Here is a 15616-nt window from a genome sequence, read left to right on the forward strand (position 1 = left end):
TGCTCAATTGTTGTAACTTTTGTCAGCCTTCACTCTATCACTGGGACGTCATTGCACTTGACAATCTCAGTGTCCAGGAATTTTGAATTAATTTTAATTGGTTTTTATGGTCAATATGAGTTTGTTTGAAATAAAACCATGTGATTCGTGCTTGATAATTAATTTTCTAACATATAAGGCATGATGTTGTAGATGTTGTGATTGCCGGAGACTTCCTTTAAATCACTCAATCAAAAGTCAACCTTTCAACATGGCAACTTACGTTCTTGATGGGTATGCAGCACTTGTTGTTGTCTCTGAATGGTGGAAGGCAACTCGTTTAGTCGAAGTGACAGTTGTCGTTTGAAAGGCGACTGATCGCTGAGCTGGTGGCCGGTGCCTCGGAAGGAGGAACGTGCCCTCATCAGTAGATCGTTGGACGCGTGCCGCCGTGGGCGTGCGAATGGTTGCACGGCTGATGGATTTGTTGTCGCAGCACCTGATTCAGGTAAATCATCTACAGTGGGAATGAAGAAAATCACAAATGTTACAGACATAATGTATAATTTTTTATATGATTTTGGTTAATTTCTGATTTTTTGGCATATTTACAATATTAACACATGTCCCAAAATGAAATCAGCCAAATGTGTTGTTTGGAAGGACACAAGAGCAGTTTTGACATTATAATGTCTGCCGAGGGATTTTTTTTTCGGGGAGGGAGTAACATTGGGGGGCAAAATTGCTGCAAAAAGTGGACATTTTCGTAATTTTGAGTTTTTAGTGGGGGAATTTCCCCCCATGTCTTCCATTCCGCATTAGGTTTCTTACTTGGGAAGAGCTTTGAGATGAACTATTAAATTAAGATGACCTTATTTTTTTGTGCCAGTCGGCCAGCCGTCAGTGCTGGCTGGCTTTGGCCAGCATAACTACAGGAGGAGTTATAGCAAATATTACCTATATCAGTTTCTAAGGGTAAGGGTTCCAGTTGTTGTTGAGCCTCCAATTGCTCTGTCATCGTTGACTGTTTGAAGGATCCTTGTCTTGTGAAGCTGGTCTTGTTGACGTCAAACTCAACTTTGACCCCACATAATTTATCTCTCTGTTGCTTGCGTTCCAAGCAGGCTGCAAAGGCACATCCAACGGCATGACTGAGTCTCTCACCCTGAGGAGAAACAAGAATAGAGATCTTTAGCATAATGTTCCACAAGGTACAATTCTAGGCCCTTAACCCTGGAGATTAAGTAACTTACACCTTTTGCTTTGCAAGTTTGTTGCAAATACATCTATACATTGGTTCACCTCAAGTTCGGCAGTGAGGGTATTGGGTGTTCCGCAAGGTTCTATTTGAGGACCTAATTTTCTCTAGACTTTCACATTTTGTGGACATCACTCTCTCACTGTTAAAAACAAACTAGAGCGGTTACCGCACCATAGCTGAACCATGGGGATTTGGCAGTATATTGTGATATGTGTATATATCATTCCTTTATAACCCCTTAATGCCCTTAAATGAATATTAAAATATTTGAAACATGTTTAGAATGTCATAAAGATCATTGCATTTAAATATCAGCTCAATTGGAGCATTTGTGACAACTTGACCTTTGACCCCTTTATGACCCTTAATGACCTTAAGTGAATATTAAAATATTTTAAACATGTAAAGAATGTCATAAAGATCATTGCATATAAATTTCAGCTAAATTGGAGCATTTTTGGTTAAAATGACCTTTTTGACCCCAGTGACCCCTTGGATGACCTCTGATTTTAGGAAATATTTTTATTATATTCTTTACTTCTCTCTCTTTTATTTGATACCACTTGGGGGTTCATACCTTCGTGGCATTTAAAGATATGTCCATTTCAGACCAAATGGTTGGTAAGTAAGTAAGAAAGTAAGTAAGTAAGTAAGCAAGTAAGTAAGCAAGTAAGTAACATACACTCATATAGGCTGATACCATTTCATGGTTCAGCAAAAATAAACTAATCAATTGAAATAAACTAATCAATTAGGAGAAACCTAAGTTGAAGTACTATTATTGAAATTTCTGAGGTTCTAAATTTTTAAGTTGTTATCGTTTGAGGCAGACTGTGTGCAGGCAGACTGTGTGCAGTCTGCAAAATTTGAATAAAGCATAGCTATAGAACTTACATGTACTCCATATTTTGTTATCTTTTATATAAAAAAAGAATGTTTCATTATGAGTAACTCATATCATTATTTGATTAAAACACCTGTCTTGTCAGACAGTGATCAATCGACACCGATATCAATCCACATAATGTCAGCCTTGTGTTGGTAACCTAGTTTGTACCATAGAACTAGTCTGCATTTGTACATTTATGTACTTCTGTTTTGTTTTGATTTTGTTTTTTATTTTTGTACTATTATTTTGCATTCACACATCACTTTAAATAGCCAACTGGCGTGTACAAAAGCCCAACATCATGTACTGTCTTCCCTTTGTGCATTTTAATTCCCAACATCACCATTTTTGCCTAATTTGCATACTATGAGAACTGACCATTTTCATTTTTGCTACACACACCTTGGAACCAGAGAAGATAATACCCTTCCCAGAATTCTTTGCAACATATGCATCACCTCATTACATCAAATGACATGACACTCCTATTACTTTGTACATCTAGGTTAACTTCGTTTTCACGTTGAGAATAGACTGGCTAAATATGGGTCGATAGTCAAGAAATAAAAATATTTTGCAAGATCTGGATGTGCTCTGTTCATAGAGGTACTTTTTGTCACTATCAACCTATGTTACACTAGATAGCAAATTAGTACAGAAAATTGAAATGGAAGAAATGCATTATGGGAAGTGTAAGATATCTTCCCTAGCTTAGAACTACAATGTAAATTATTCATTGCAGGAGACATTGTCAACCTTAGACATAATGTTGCACATCAATTAAAACATTCATTAGATAGCACCTGTGCAGAAGGAACAACAATCAATCAATTACCACACAGGATTAATCTATGTCAGATAACGGAGGCCAAGCCATGGACACATTGGATGTTAACTTTCTACACGCGGGTCTCGACTGCAGCCGACAAGTTTCAATTTTTATTTATTCAAAAATTTCAGAATTGTAAATTTTCATGACCATATTCTGAATCAGCGTGAAAAATGCTTTAAAATGAGCACAAATAAGCCTAGTATTGGTTCAGCGGTTCTTGAGATAGCTCTTGATACTTTGAGGAAAAATCTCCAAACTTATGACTTTTTTATGTTAAAGTCTATGGCTAGCACGCAGAGCATTAAGGATACTGCATTACCCTATTAAAAGGCCAACAAAAATAGTCTCAAGAAATGTTTTAAAGCTTTATACATACATTTTAAATCCAATCCAATGCGGAATGTGTTTTACCCTCTCATTTTTTTTCTTCCCCAACTCAAAACTTGGTCAAAAAGCTTGAGATGCTTGCAAACAATGAAACATTAATTGCTAAGTTTTTAATTAATTCAATAATTTGCTCATCCAGAGGATCGTAAAAATCATCAAAATTCAGATTTTGGCACCTTTGTTAGTGTCATAGATGTGGTAAAATAGCTTGCTGGTGGTTAAGCTGAAAACCATGTATTAAAGACAATAGAAGACATTTTACATGAATCTGTAATTTCTCTACTTAAGGTCGGATCGTCGGCTATCGTGTCATGCACCGAATCCCCTCAAAATTTCCTTAATTGTGCCCTATCCTGTAATAAATATCTTCCCCAAATTACAGATCGGGGCATCATTTAAATCGTTCAGAATCGCAAAAACGAAATGTCAATTTTCACTAACTTAGCCGTCTCATTGATATTGCACAAATCACAATAGTATCGTGCATGTATGAATAAAATAATAACATTGCGTAGCATTGTTTCATTGAACATTTTTGTCTGATTTTTCTGGGAAATTTTTAGAATGCTATGAGTTGTACAGTAAGAATATATGAAATTCTCAGTGCTTTATAACATTTAGCGAGCGACAAAATTCAACACACTTTCGTGCAGTACAGCGGTTCCCGGCTCTTGAAATTGTCACGGGAATTCAGCTGTGAGCATTCGCTACACTCATACACACACGTACACCATTTATACGGAGCTATTTTGGCTCCCAGGTTTTCACTAGTTTTCGTGCACAATTAACTTACCAGTCAATTTGGTAAATATCCAATACCTCAAAGTCATAAATAAAGTGTAGATATGCATGTTTCTAAAACGGAACCATTATTATTGGGTTTTACGTGTCGGGTAAATTTCATGATTTCGCCATGGACCTGTTCCATTAAACGCTGTACAAGCTACAACCAAAGGAGCCCATGCAGCGCCGGGCATCGCCTAATTTTTTTTTTCCAATTGCGATAACACTGTTAACACACCACGCGAGCAATCAAAACAGAACACGGCAGCCAGCAAAATTACGACAATATTAATAAGACTCCCTGTTTAGTGGAAAAAAGTTTTGTTTACCTTTTGAAGGATTTATCTGAATAGTGTTTGGTCAGAGACTTTTGAAGTAGCAAAGATTGATTGTTGTAAATAGATCTTTCTTTATGAATGAAATTTGCCATCTGCTACGTAATATTTGGACACTTACACCCTCAAAAGTGTTTTCTGTAAAAATGCTTAAAATATGGGATTTTCAGAATTATTGTCACAAAAATTGACTTAATGTAGACATTTTTTTAAATTGAAAGTTAAACACAACAAGATTACCTAAATTCTCTCGCCAGCTTTTGTTACTTTTCAGCTTCTTTAAGCAGAAATAAATTTTAACGACATCAATATTTTCACAGACTAGAAACACATGCTATTACGTAATTAATGGACTTAGGCGAAAAAGCTGGCGAGAGATTTTAGATAATATTTATTTACAATTTTTCCGATAGTAAAAGTTGGAATCAGAGTTCAACTTTTTGCTAGCAATAATTATTAGTCGTAAAATTAAGGTTGAACTAATTAATTGATATTCATTACCGTACTGACGCGAGTATAGTCCCACCCCGTTTTTGGGTGAAAATTTTTCAAAATTGGGGGGGTTTTAGTATAAAAAAAAAAAAAAAAAAATTTTTTATTTTTTAAATTTTTTTTTAAAGTTTTTATTTTTTCGGTTTGTAGTGTCCCTAGACCTAGACCTAAATGCTAGATCATTCATGGTTGACCTAAAAAAAAAAAAAAAAAAATTTCAAGATATTTTGTATTTTTAATATGAAAATTGATCATTTATATTCATGTCATAGTCTATTAATGATTTCAAAATGCATTGAATTTGAATGCATTTTGAAATCATTAATAGATTATGACATGAATACCAAGTATCAATTTTCAAATTAAAAATACAAAATATCTTGAAATTTTTTTTTTTTTTTTAGGTCAACCATGAATGATCCTAGCATTTAGGTCTAGGTCCTGGGACACTCCAAACTCCAAAGCCTAAAAAATAAATAACTTGGGGGTGGGACTTTACTCGAAGGTGGGACTATACTCGCGTCAGTACGGTAATTAATGCAAATTAGCAACTCAAATATTTTGTGTTTTCAAGCATTGGGGTGTGTAGTTTACTCATAAAAATCAAGAGGTGTACACAAGGAGGCGGAATATTTTTTATAATTTTTTCCTTGCCGACGTGTGGGAACCGAGTTTCCTACCTTAATGTATTTGAATGAGGCTTCAACTTTTTCAATATTGCAGTTGTCCTTGTTTTTTGCCAAATTTTTCATTTTAAAAATACCTAATGACAAATTTTAATGACTTATACACAATTTTAAATTTGATACACATTCACTGAAATCACTGAATAAGCCTTCAAGCCATCAGTCATACTAGCTCTAAGATTAAAATAAAACCCATTTAGGTGATAAAATAAATGGCACGATTTGAAATTGATGGAAAATGGGCGAGGCAATACAACTAATGCTCTGCGTGCTTAAGCCATAGGCTTCAACCGTGATAAAAAATTGAGTTTTGAGATATTTTCTCAAAATACCAAGAGCTATCGTCAGAACATCTGAACCAATACTAAGCTTGTTTGTACTCATTTTAATGCATTTTTCATGCAGATGCCAAAATATGGCCATGAAAATGTACAATTCTGAAATTTTTGAATTTTTAAAGAAAAACTGAAACTAGACGACACCCACATGGAGAGGGGTAAGACCAATGTACATTGTAAATTTCATGGTAAATTTCACCTTTTCCTGTTAATATATACTTATTTTGAACGCACAATCTACAGATCCATCAATCGATTAGGAATACACTCTTTAAAGGTGCATTTAATTCTAAAATCACTATAGACCCTATGCAATAAACCAACCGGAACGGTATAACAATTGAAATGGCAGACATGTTGGAGGACAGTTCTAAGATAGCTTAAGATGACAGAGGGACAGGTCTCTAGATCGATTCCACAACCATTCATACCTATTCTCTGTTTTATTGTATTATCATGCGAATTGCCCTGTGGTACCTTACGGAGGACAGAACTTTATTTAAATGAGGATGACGCTGTCATGAGTGACGTAGTATTGCATACCCTCTATACCAAATAAATTTTTAAAGGTGGATTTCCTAAATTTAATATACCAAATAAATGGTGTGTTTCATAGATTCCCTATATCAACCCACGTCAAGCCACCCCTACCTCTCAAATTATTATAGAAACATTTCTTTCTCCTCTTCTCTCTCTCTCTCTCTCTCTCTCTCTCTTTTACTCTAATTTTTATATATGTATTTCACTTTTCTCTTTGAAATAGTCATTTTCCAAAACTTTTCCACAACCAATATTAGATTTTCTTCACTTTACACCCTGTTTCTGGAATATGCACATTTTGTGATGACAAGAAACATTTTGGCCCATTTTCCCTCAAATTGCAAAAACATTAACAGTTTGCTATTATTGCCAGTTAGAACTAACTAAATGATTAGGATTTAGCTATGTTTCATTTGGCAAAATAGGATAATACTTTTTAATTCTGAAATATTAGTACTGTACTTTATTGGAATAGGGACCCCTACAATGAATAAGCTAGTTTGCGTACTGTATTTCCATGTTAAGAGAGAAAAAAACCCATGTTCTTATGCCTGGGCATAGAATTATGTCACAATCCAATACGAGATGCAATCTCAAAGATGGAAATAACCTATCAATTTTCTTCATATTCAACATTTTTGAAAAGAAGGGTATTTCCTCAATTCATCAACCATTTTTGAGTGACATCTGAACAAATTTCAGCTTTTTTGGTGCTTGCCCGATCTCAGAATGTCCCTTTAATTCAGGCTGTTACAACATACCTGCTCAGTGAATCATACAGTCATTCTCAGAATGAGACATTTTATAATTTTATTCCAGTTCGCAGATTTTTTCCCGCTCAATTAACTTTACAAACTTGCTAGCATATTTTTATTAGGGTGGGAGGGCGATTAGAGAAAGTTCATTTACCCCATTTTATACCAATATTTCTATACAAACAATTAGTGTATGTTGTGTAATGGGCTATTCCAGTTGAAATCCATACACCCCCTATGGAAGACATGACCTTAATCTCCCACACAGGGGCTGTAGATTTCACATAGAGTCACCCATTCAGGTAACCCCATTTGAAATTCACACTCCCAGGATTAAGGTCATGTCTTCCATAGAGGATGTATGGATTTCAACTGGAATAACCTAATCTGTGACACAATCAAGCATGGTGATTTTTTACCCTACATCAACTTTCTTAATTAATATATTCTTGCCTATTTCACAAAATATGCTAGAAACGCTGTAAAAATGGGTGTACATTTCCAGGGTTATTAACATTTCCATATTACAGAAACACTGACATACAGAAGAGGATACCACTTCTTTTCGTCATATCTCAAAATCCATTTCAGCTATGTCCCGTCCGATTCATCATATTGTACCGGGAGTGATGATATTGTGTCACATATAGAACTGAACAGCCTAATTTGTGTGTGTGCTTGGTTTTTAATTACCTGCAAATGTGGACCTATATTAGGATACACAGATCACAAATGTGAACACACCTGCAACCGTGGACGTCCACAGTTGCTTCTGGCTTTAAGAAGGACAACATAAACAACGTAAAGATGCATTTAAAAGTGGTCCACATTGATGAGGTTCAGGACGGGACACGGTTGGATAGGAAGTTGTCTGGTGTGTGTGGGGTAGGTGTCTGTGGTTGCTGGTGGTTAGACGGGGACGTTAATATGAACTTCACATTGCAACCGTGGATGTTACTGCAACTGGGGACCGTCTCCTTTTAGCTGAGATATGCAATTGACTGCAATGTATGCGTATTTGCCTCTCCAATTCACTCCCGTAACAAATGAGATCTAATTTATTCAACCACTCTAAACTGATTTATTTGTACTGAAAATCAGATTTTCCAGTTTTCCACACCTTGCTGTAATCATGTTACAATCTGAATAATGCATCCAGGGCAGTCTGTTGGAAATCAAACAAGATGCGCTCCAAATAAAATAATACATACCACACCCCAGAGAAGATATATTACCCTTCCCAGAATCCTTTGCAACATGATACAACACCTCATATCAAATGACACTCCTAATACTTTCTACAGGTTGCCTTTGTATTCATGCTGAGAACAGACTGGCTAAAAATGGGTAGATGGTCAAGAAATACACATGTTTTGCAAGATCTGGATGTGCTCTGTTCATTGAGGTTCATTTCGTAACTATTGACCCATGTTGCACTGGATAGCAAATCAGTTCAGAAAATTGAAATGGAAGACATGCATTGTGGGAAGTGTTAGGTATCTTCTCTAACCACACCCTATTACATCAACACTGCACATATTGAGAGGGTGGGAGTATTACTTCAGCAAGAATGACTTATGGTTGGCCTTAATATAACACCACACCCTTCATTAGAGGGAGTATCACTCAGGCTATTTATTAACTCTAGAATCTGTCTTCAAGTGACATCAAGAGTAAGCAGTGTTATGCACTCAGTTTGACAGATCATTACTCAGGCTATTCATTACTCACAGGCTTCATCCACTTGAGAGGTTTTTTTTGCTGGTTATCACACAAGCTGTGTAATAATATGCATACTGCTTTGTATATTGTAGTATTCATTAATCAAACTCTTTATCCATTAAGTTTCATACAGTGAAAACCCATTAACATGTTGTACAATTCAGATTTTGGCATGAAAGAAGTATTTTGTGATCTTAGCATCCTCTTTTTATGACATTTTCAGTAGATTTCCACAAAAAAGCTTGTTCCCAAAATTTCAGTTGATTCCAATTTTGTAAATCAACTTACAAAGGCAGCTTTTAGAAAAACTCAAAGATTGACCAAGAAAACCAGATTTTGCTCAGTAATTTTGTTAATAATTTGCAATAAACAAATGGCTAAGCAAACAAACAAACAAAAATACAAACAAACACACAAATTGTGTTACTTACAGGTTCTTTGAGTGAATGGAATGCGTGACATAGCCACCTTCTAGTGGTTCCATCTCGACTGATATACGCAAATCCCTTGTCGTGGTTCCTGTCTGGTGCACAAAACGACACTTTCTCTATCGTTTGGTCAACTATAAGGCCCTGTAAAGATAGGAAAAATAATGCAAACAAAATTGGTAATTTATCTAATAAACCTTAAAACAATTTTCAAAGTAATATTTATTGTCAACAGCAAGTTGACATCTTAGGACAAATTTACAAAAAAAGATAAACAAATTGCTGTTTTGCTAACTAGACCATTTTTCACCCCAATGTGGCAGTGACGTCAGTGCGCATTTTATTGGGCGTAGCTTCAAATCGCTAGCTTGCCGTCATAGCGTACACACGCACATGCTTAAAGACGTTGCATAGATGTGTGCGCGCAACATAGGCGTAGATCCGGGGGGATGGAGGGATAAATTCCCCCAATATTTTGCCAGGGGGATGGTCCATACAATCATCCCCCCAATGTTGACGCCTGTATGTGGGTTTCTGACCAAATTAACCTCGATTCGCCATTTTAACCCCAAAGTGAAAAAATTTCACGCCACGCGCAAATTTATTCCACTTTTGCACAATATTTCATCAGTTTAGCTTCAAAATGGTAAAAATTTCCAAGCGCTTCATGCGCATTTGTACCATAAACTTATTCTGTTGCCAGAAGGTGCTGGATCGCTATACTTCCAAGAATTTTCCCAACCCCATCCCCCAATGTCCAAAATCGCTGCCTCAACGCGTTGACGTCACTGCCACATCAGGGGTGGAATATAGTATAGTTCAAAACTAATTGTAATTTGCAGGTGAAAAATATACAATGAAATGAGCCAAATTGGACTATTCCAGTTGAAATCATACATGCTATGGAACACATGACCATATCTTCCACACAGGGAGTGTGAATTCCAAACGGGTTACCTAAATGTGTGACTCAATTGAAATCTACACCCCTGAGCAAGAGATTAAGGTCATATCTTCCATAAGGGGTGTATGGGTTTCAACTGGAACAGCCCATAACAGAACACTGAAAACCTTCATGGTAACAGTAATTACTGGAAAAAATGTAAATTTATGCCGCATTTTACCGTACAATTTAAAGGTAGTTGTCTGCAAATTAGCTGCATTAAACATGAATCATACATTTATACCTGTAAAAACATCTGCGGTAAAATAACGCTCTTTTTTACAGTGCATGATGATGAAAATCTCACACATCGCATAACATCTGAAAATAATTTCCTTCCTACCAATGCCTTATTAAAGCTTTATCAATTTTTCATATGCAAACAATTTATTGGGGAGTAAATGAAGTAGAAAACGAGAGGCTGGCAAGTTTTGACGCATTCCGTCTCTCAAGTGCGTAATTGGATTGCGGCATCTGATTACATTTTAATGTTTTCACGCCTACTAATGGGCTATTCCAACTGAAATCCACATCCCCCTGGAATATTTAACCCTGTCCAAGCAGGTGTCAACTGCAGACGACAAGTTTCAATTTTTCTTAATTTAAAAATTTCACAATTGTAAATTTCCATGACCATATTTGGAATCAGCATGAAGAATGCATTAAAATGAGTACAAACAAGCCTAGTATTGGTTCAGTGGTTCTTGAGATAGCTTTTGATATTTTGAGAAAATGTCTCAAAACTTTTTATGTTGAAGCCTATGACCAGCATGTAGAGATTTAAGAAAAGTCTTCCACATAGGTTGTATGTTATTTCAAATGGAATTGGCCAAGGTTAATTATTTTGAAACTTGTGTTCCCTCTATAAATAGTTTCACTTACAGTGGCAGCGCTACGTGGGATGGGGCAGCGCCGTGGGATGGGGCATCCCCCCCCCAATATTTTTCTTACCCCCTAGTTTGTCCCTTACTTTGGAGGCAAAAAAACTCAAAATTATGTAAACTTCCTCTTTTTGTGATAATTGTGCACAAAATTGGTTGATCCCCCCCCCTGAAAAAAATTCCTGGTGCCGCCACTGTTCACTTAAATATTCCACATCTAGAGTGAGTATTTCTTGTTCATTCTATTGAAACCCTCTGTGGAAGACTTTTTTGAAATCTTCCACAGGGGGTTGACAGTTTTCAAGTGGAACAGCCTAATACATCATGTGATTTGGCAAATGATGGATCCTTAACTCTGTGATTATATCCACGACTTAGAAGCGGCTATTACATGAAATATTCAACCAACGTTAACACTTGTCAATGAACTTCATTTTAAAGGAGCACGCATTGATATTGAATAAAAAACAAATGCACAAAACAGCCCTCGTTTCATACCAGGGAGGTTCTTATTGGATTGTGAAAATAAATGTTATCAAAAAATTTCCATTTCTACAGTATCAACTGCTAGCATATCAACTCCATGAGAAGAAATCTACAACAATAATTAGTTTGATTCTTGAGGGATTTTCCATCGCTGTTTTCTTTCAAAATTTGACGTGTCACTTCAGATAAGTCAACCGATCCATCAGATAATTAAAGACTGTATCTAATTGAAGTGAATGTATTAGATGGGTCATATCTCTCAGCGATGTTATCAAATGATGAAATCCAGGCTTTAAGAAATCACTTTTAGCCAAATTTATTGGTGTTCATTAGCACAGGCTCTGTGCTGTACTCTGATACCTATGATGATCCAAGATTTCCCTAATACGCTCGGTGCCCGCTTCGCTCGCTATTCGAGAAGTGTCACAGTTTGAAAACGGGGCTAGTTCTAGGTCTTCATTTGGCTAAATGTAATCAGGGTGGAATTTGAAACTTTGTGTCAGGGTCTAGTGCCCGTCATTTTCACCAAAACTGCCCATCCAAAATTTGACCTTGAAAACATAAACCAGACCTCTGCCTCTTCTGGGGGTTCAATCGGTTTGAACTGCTGTTGATATAGCCTTGTTATAGTCTGGTCTTGTTTTGAGTTCACAGAACTTATTCAAGCATTACTTTTAGAATTTTGAATCAAAGTGTGTCAGGGGCATTGTTGCGATAATAGATTCTCCTATTCTTGCCAAATTTGCAGCCCTGTATAAAACAGCCCTGCACTCAAAAGAAGCTGAGCTACAGTCAAAAGTTGAAAAACACACAATTTAAAAATTTTACAATATTATCCATTCAGGTTTTACATGAAATTGTTTTTAAAAAAAAAGACGGTAAAAAAACTTCCAACATTGTTCAATTTGGCTTACCAAATGGCAAAACTGATAACATAACAATGCATGGGTCAGTTTGTCAATTTTAAAATGCAATAATTACTGGCTAAGAAGAGATTTTCAATATCATAAGTGCAAAATTTCCGTATTTGCAACTACATCAAACTTGACAAGCGCGAAGGCTCGTCTTCATCGACCAAATATTTCCGCTTCGCTGATGTGATTCCAGCTATGATGCAATAATAAAGCAGCTGATGACCGCTGACCGGTAGGCATGCCACGCACAGCACAGCCTACCTGGACGTCCGGCCAGGCAGTTACCGGTCAACGACACTGTTAATATTGACTCATACAGAGTCCAAGTTGATGAAGTCAATAATAATATTTATTGCACTGTGGGGTTTACACTGCTGTAATTGACAAGCTCTTCATTTAGAAATATACTATTAGAGGCCCATTCAGTGATTTGCTCATCCGGACGATCATAAAAATCATCAAAATTCGGATTTTGGTACCCTTGTCATTGTCATAGATGTGCTAACATAGCATGCTAGTGGTTCAGCTGAAAGCTGTGTTAAGACAAAATAAAAATCTGTAATTTATATACTAACAGTATCTTAGTGCTTAGTGCATCATTTTGTAAGCTAATAAACTGGCGTTGCACATCCAACTAGGCTCACAATTAGCCATGGGCTTGTCAGTCTTAAAAATATTTTCTGGATATTTTTTGTGTCAGTTCCTGCAGAACTGACACCTTTAGTACAGGTTTGACGATCACGTGACAATTCGGATCATCATATCGAAATATCACGTGGGTAAAAATATCAATATCGATATCAATACTATTCGTCAATTCAGCCCCAAACCAATTCGCCCACATGCTAATTGAACTCTGTATAATTAAAATAAAAAAAAAGGTGGCCAAATTGAACTTTTTCGTGATTTTCTCCATAACCGTTGTTTTTACACCAAATCTGTATATTTAGATGCCTTGATGTCTTGCTTTCGGTCACAAACCAATTCGTTGTACTTTGTGCACTTAACCCTCTATCTTTTAAACCAAATATCCTAAAGAGTCGTGTGATATGTCGAACTTTTCCTCAGGTCATAAAGAACAAAAAAAAGTCAGCGTCACAGCGTATCTGTAACGTAGGGGCACGTAGTCGAGTTATTGTGGCCCTCACAACACGGGCTTCCGGTGAGCTGCCGGTCCTAGGAAATGGAATATTACTGATAATCAGTAAACCAGTTTAAGTTACAAATAAAGAAAAGTCTAATAAAAAATTACATCTAATATTTAGGCATTATTTAATGACCTCACCCATCCCCACCCATCTCCACCCCAACAATCAATTTCTTCTGTGAACTGTGGAATGTCTATATGAAATGTTATAAATATTTATATTGCTTCTTTCTTTGCATGTTCTTCTCCTCTTTCTTTTATTTGTTAGCTTTGTGTAATTGTATGTTGTAACTTAAGGCAGTGTAAGGGGGGGTGCTCGCCTCAGGCCTCCTCATTCAAATGTTGTGTCTTTTATATATATTTTGTATGTCGATTTGTATGAAAATAAAATGATGATGTATGATGATGATGATGTACATCATTTCCTACAGAGTCGTGAGATATGTCAAACTGTTCCCTTAGTCATAAGGAACAAAAAAAAGTCAGTGGTCGCATATCTGCAGGATCATTGGTTAATAAGATATAGTCACTTTTTTTAATTTTTAACCAAATATCTTAGAGAGTCGTGCCAAAAAAAAAAAGGAACAGAAAAGTCAGTGGTCGCATATCTGTAGGATCATCGGTTAATGAGAGTCACTTTTCTGTACGTTGTGCACTTAACTCCCTTGTTTTTTACTTCTGGATATCGTTTGGAGTCAAATGATTTTTCATTTTAAAGCTTATGATATATTTTCTAAACACGAAATAAAACAAAATTGACCGCCAGCCGACTTTACAGCTGTTTCGTGATGGACGTTCACATATATTCATTAACATATTAAATCGTTTATCCCTTTTGGTCAATATCGAATTGGTTTGTGGCTGACTTAGCTTGGGGCCAATGCATGAATTGGCATATAGCCAAGTCAACTGTACACGAATTGGTTTGGGCTGAATCGACCTGATACCAGGAAATGCCGAAAAATTACGTATTTTTTACAAGGCAAAAAGCAACTTTTCTAGGCATTGTTGACATGGTGCCCCGCTAAAGAAAGTTTCCTACTATAAAGACCTAACTTTTGAGATGGTTTATACGGTTTGAAGGTGCAAAATAACAATAAGCTTAAAATAGGCGCCGTTACGCCGGGTCATCATCACAACAACTTTGACAGATGACGTCATCAGACGCAATCTCTGTCTTGATAATATCGACATGTACTAATATATAGAGCACGTAGTGTGATGGACTGGAAACTTCACGCATCGATCCGAGGACAGCTTTCAAACATAAGTCTTGATAGTAATACGCTGTTTTAATAAGCCTATATCTGGTGGCAGCAGCATTTTCTACAGTCACGTGATAATGGCACCGCGAATAATACACGGGGAAGCCGACGGTGTCCACATCTTTTTTTTTTTTTTTCCTTTTTCAGCTTTTTGTATTTTATCTGTACTTGGAGCTGGTGGGGGAGAGAAAGCATAAAATACATTCAGGAAAAAATACAACTCGAACCAAAGATCAAGGCTCCATTTCAAATTTAACCTAAAAAATCACTCATTTTTGAAACCGGACGCTGTTCAAATTTACGCCAAAACTTCACCTCTGAAATAAAATATTGGGATTTTTCTCAGATTCCTTCATGTAGACACTTGCCAGAAGCAAATGAGCTGAAAACGGGCGAATTTTGACAATTATCTTAAAAAATAAAGCCGCAACAAGCTCAAATAAGCGGTGGACTATTTTAACCGAATTTCACTGGTACATAAATCGTGGAGTGATTTGGTGGTGCGCCCTTTGAAAAGATTTGAAGAATAGAAGGCGGCAAAACATGTGGGCCT

The 15616-nt window shown here is 36.4% G+C and overlaps 1 protein-coding gene across 1 annotated transcript in view; it reads right to left on the reverse strand.

Annotated features, from left to right (window-relative positions):
* LOC140146060 (uncharacterized) overlaps window positions 1-15616 on the reverse strand; it is a 95528-nt gene that overhangs the window by 15706 nt on the left and 64206 nt on the right. Inside the window, exons 4-6 of the mRNA XM_072167803.1 lie at window positions 9431-9571; window positions 937-1144; window positions 263-496 (exon numbers count right to left, since the gene is read on the reverse strand). Of these exons, the coding sequence (XP_072023904.1) occupies window positions 263-496; window positions 937-1144; window positions 9431-9571 (583 nt within the window). The remainder of the gene's footprint in view (window positions 1-262; window positions 497-936; window positions 1145-9430; window positions 9572-15616) is intronic.

The sequence above is a fragment of the Amphiura filiformis genome, chromosome 2 (genome assembly GCF_039555335.1).
Source record: "Amphiura filiformis chromosome 2, Afil_fr2py, whole genome shotgun sequence".
NCBI lineage: Eukaryota > Metazoa > Echinodermata > Ophiuroidea > Amphilepidida > Amphiuridae > Amphiura > Amphiura filiformis.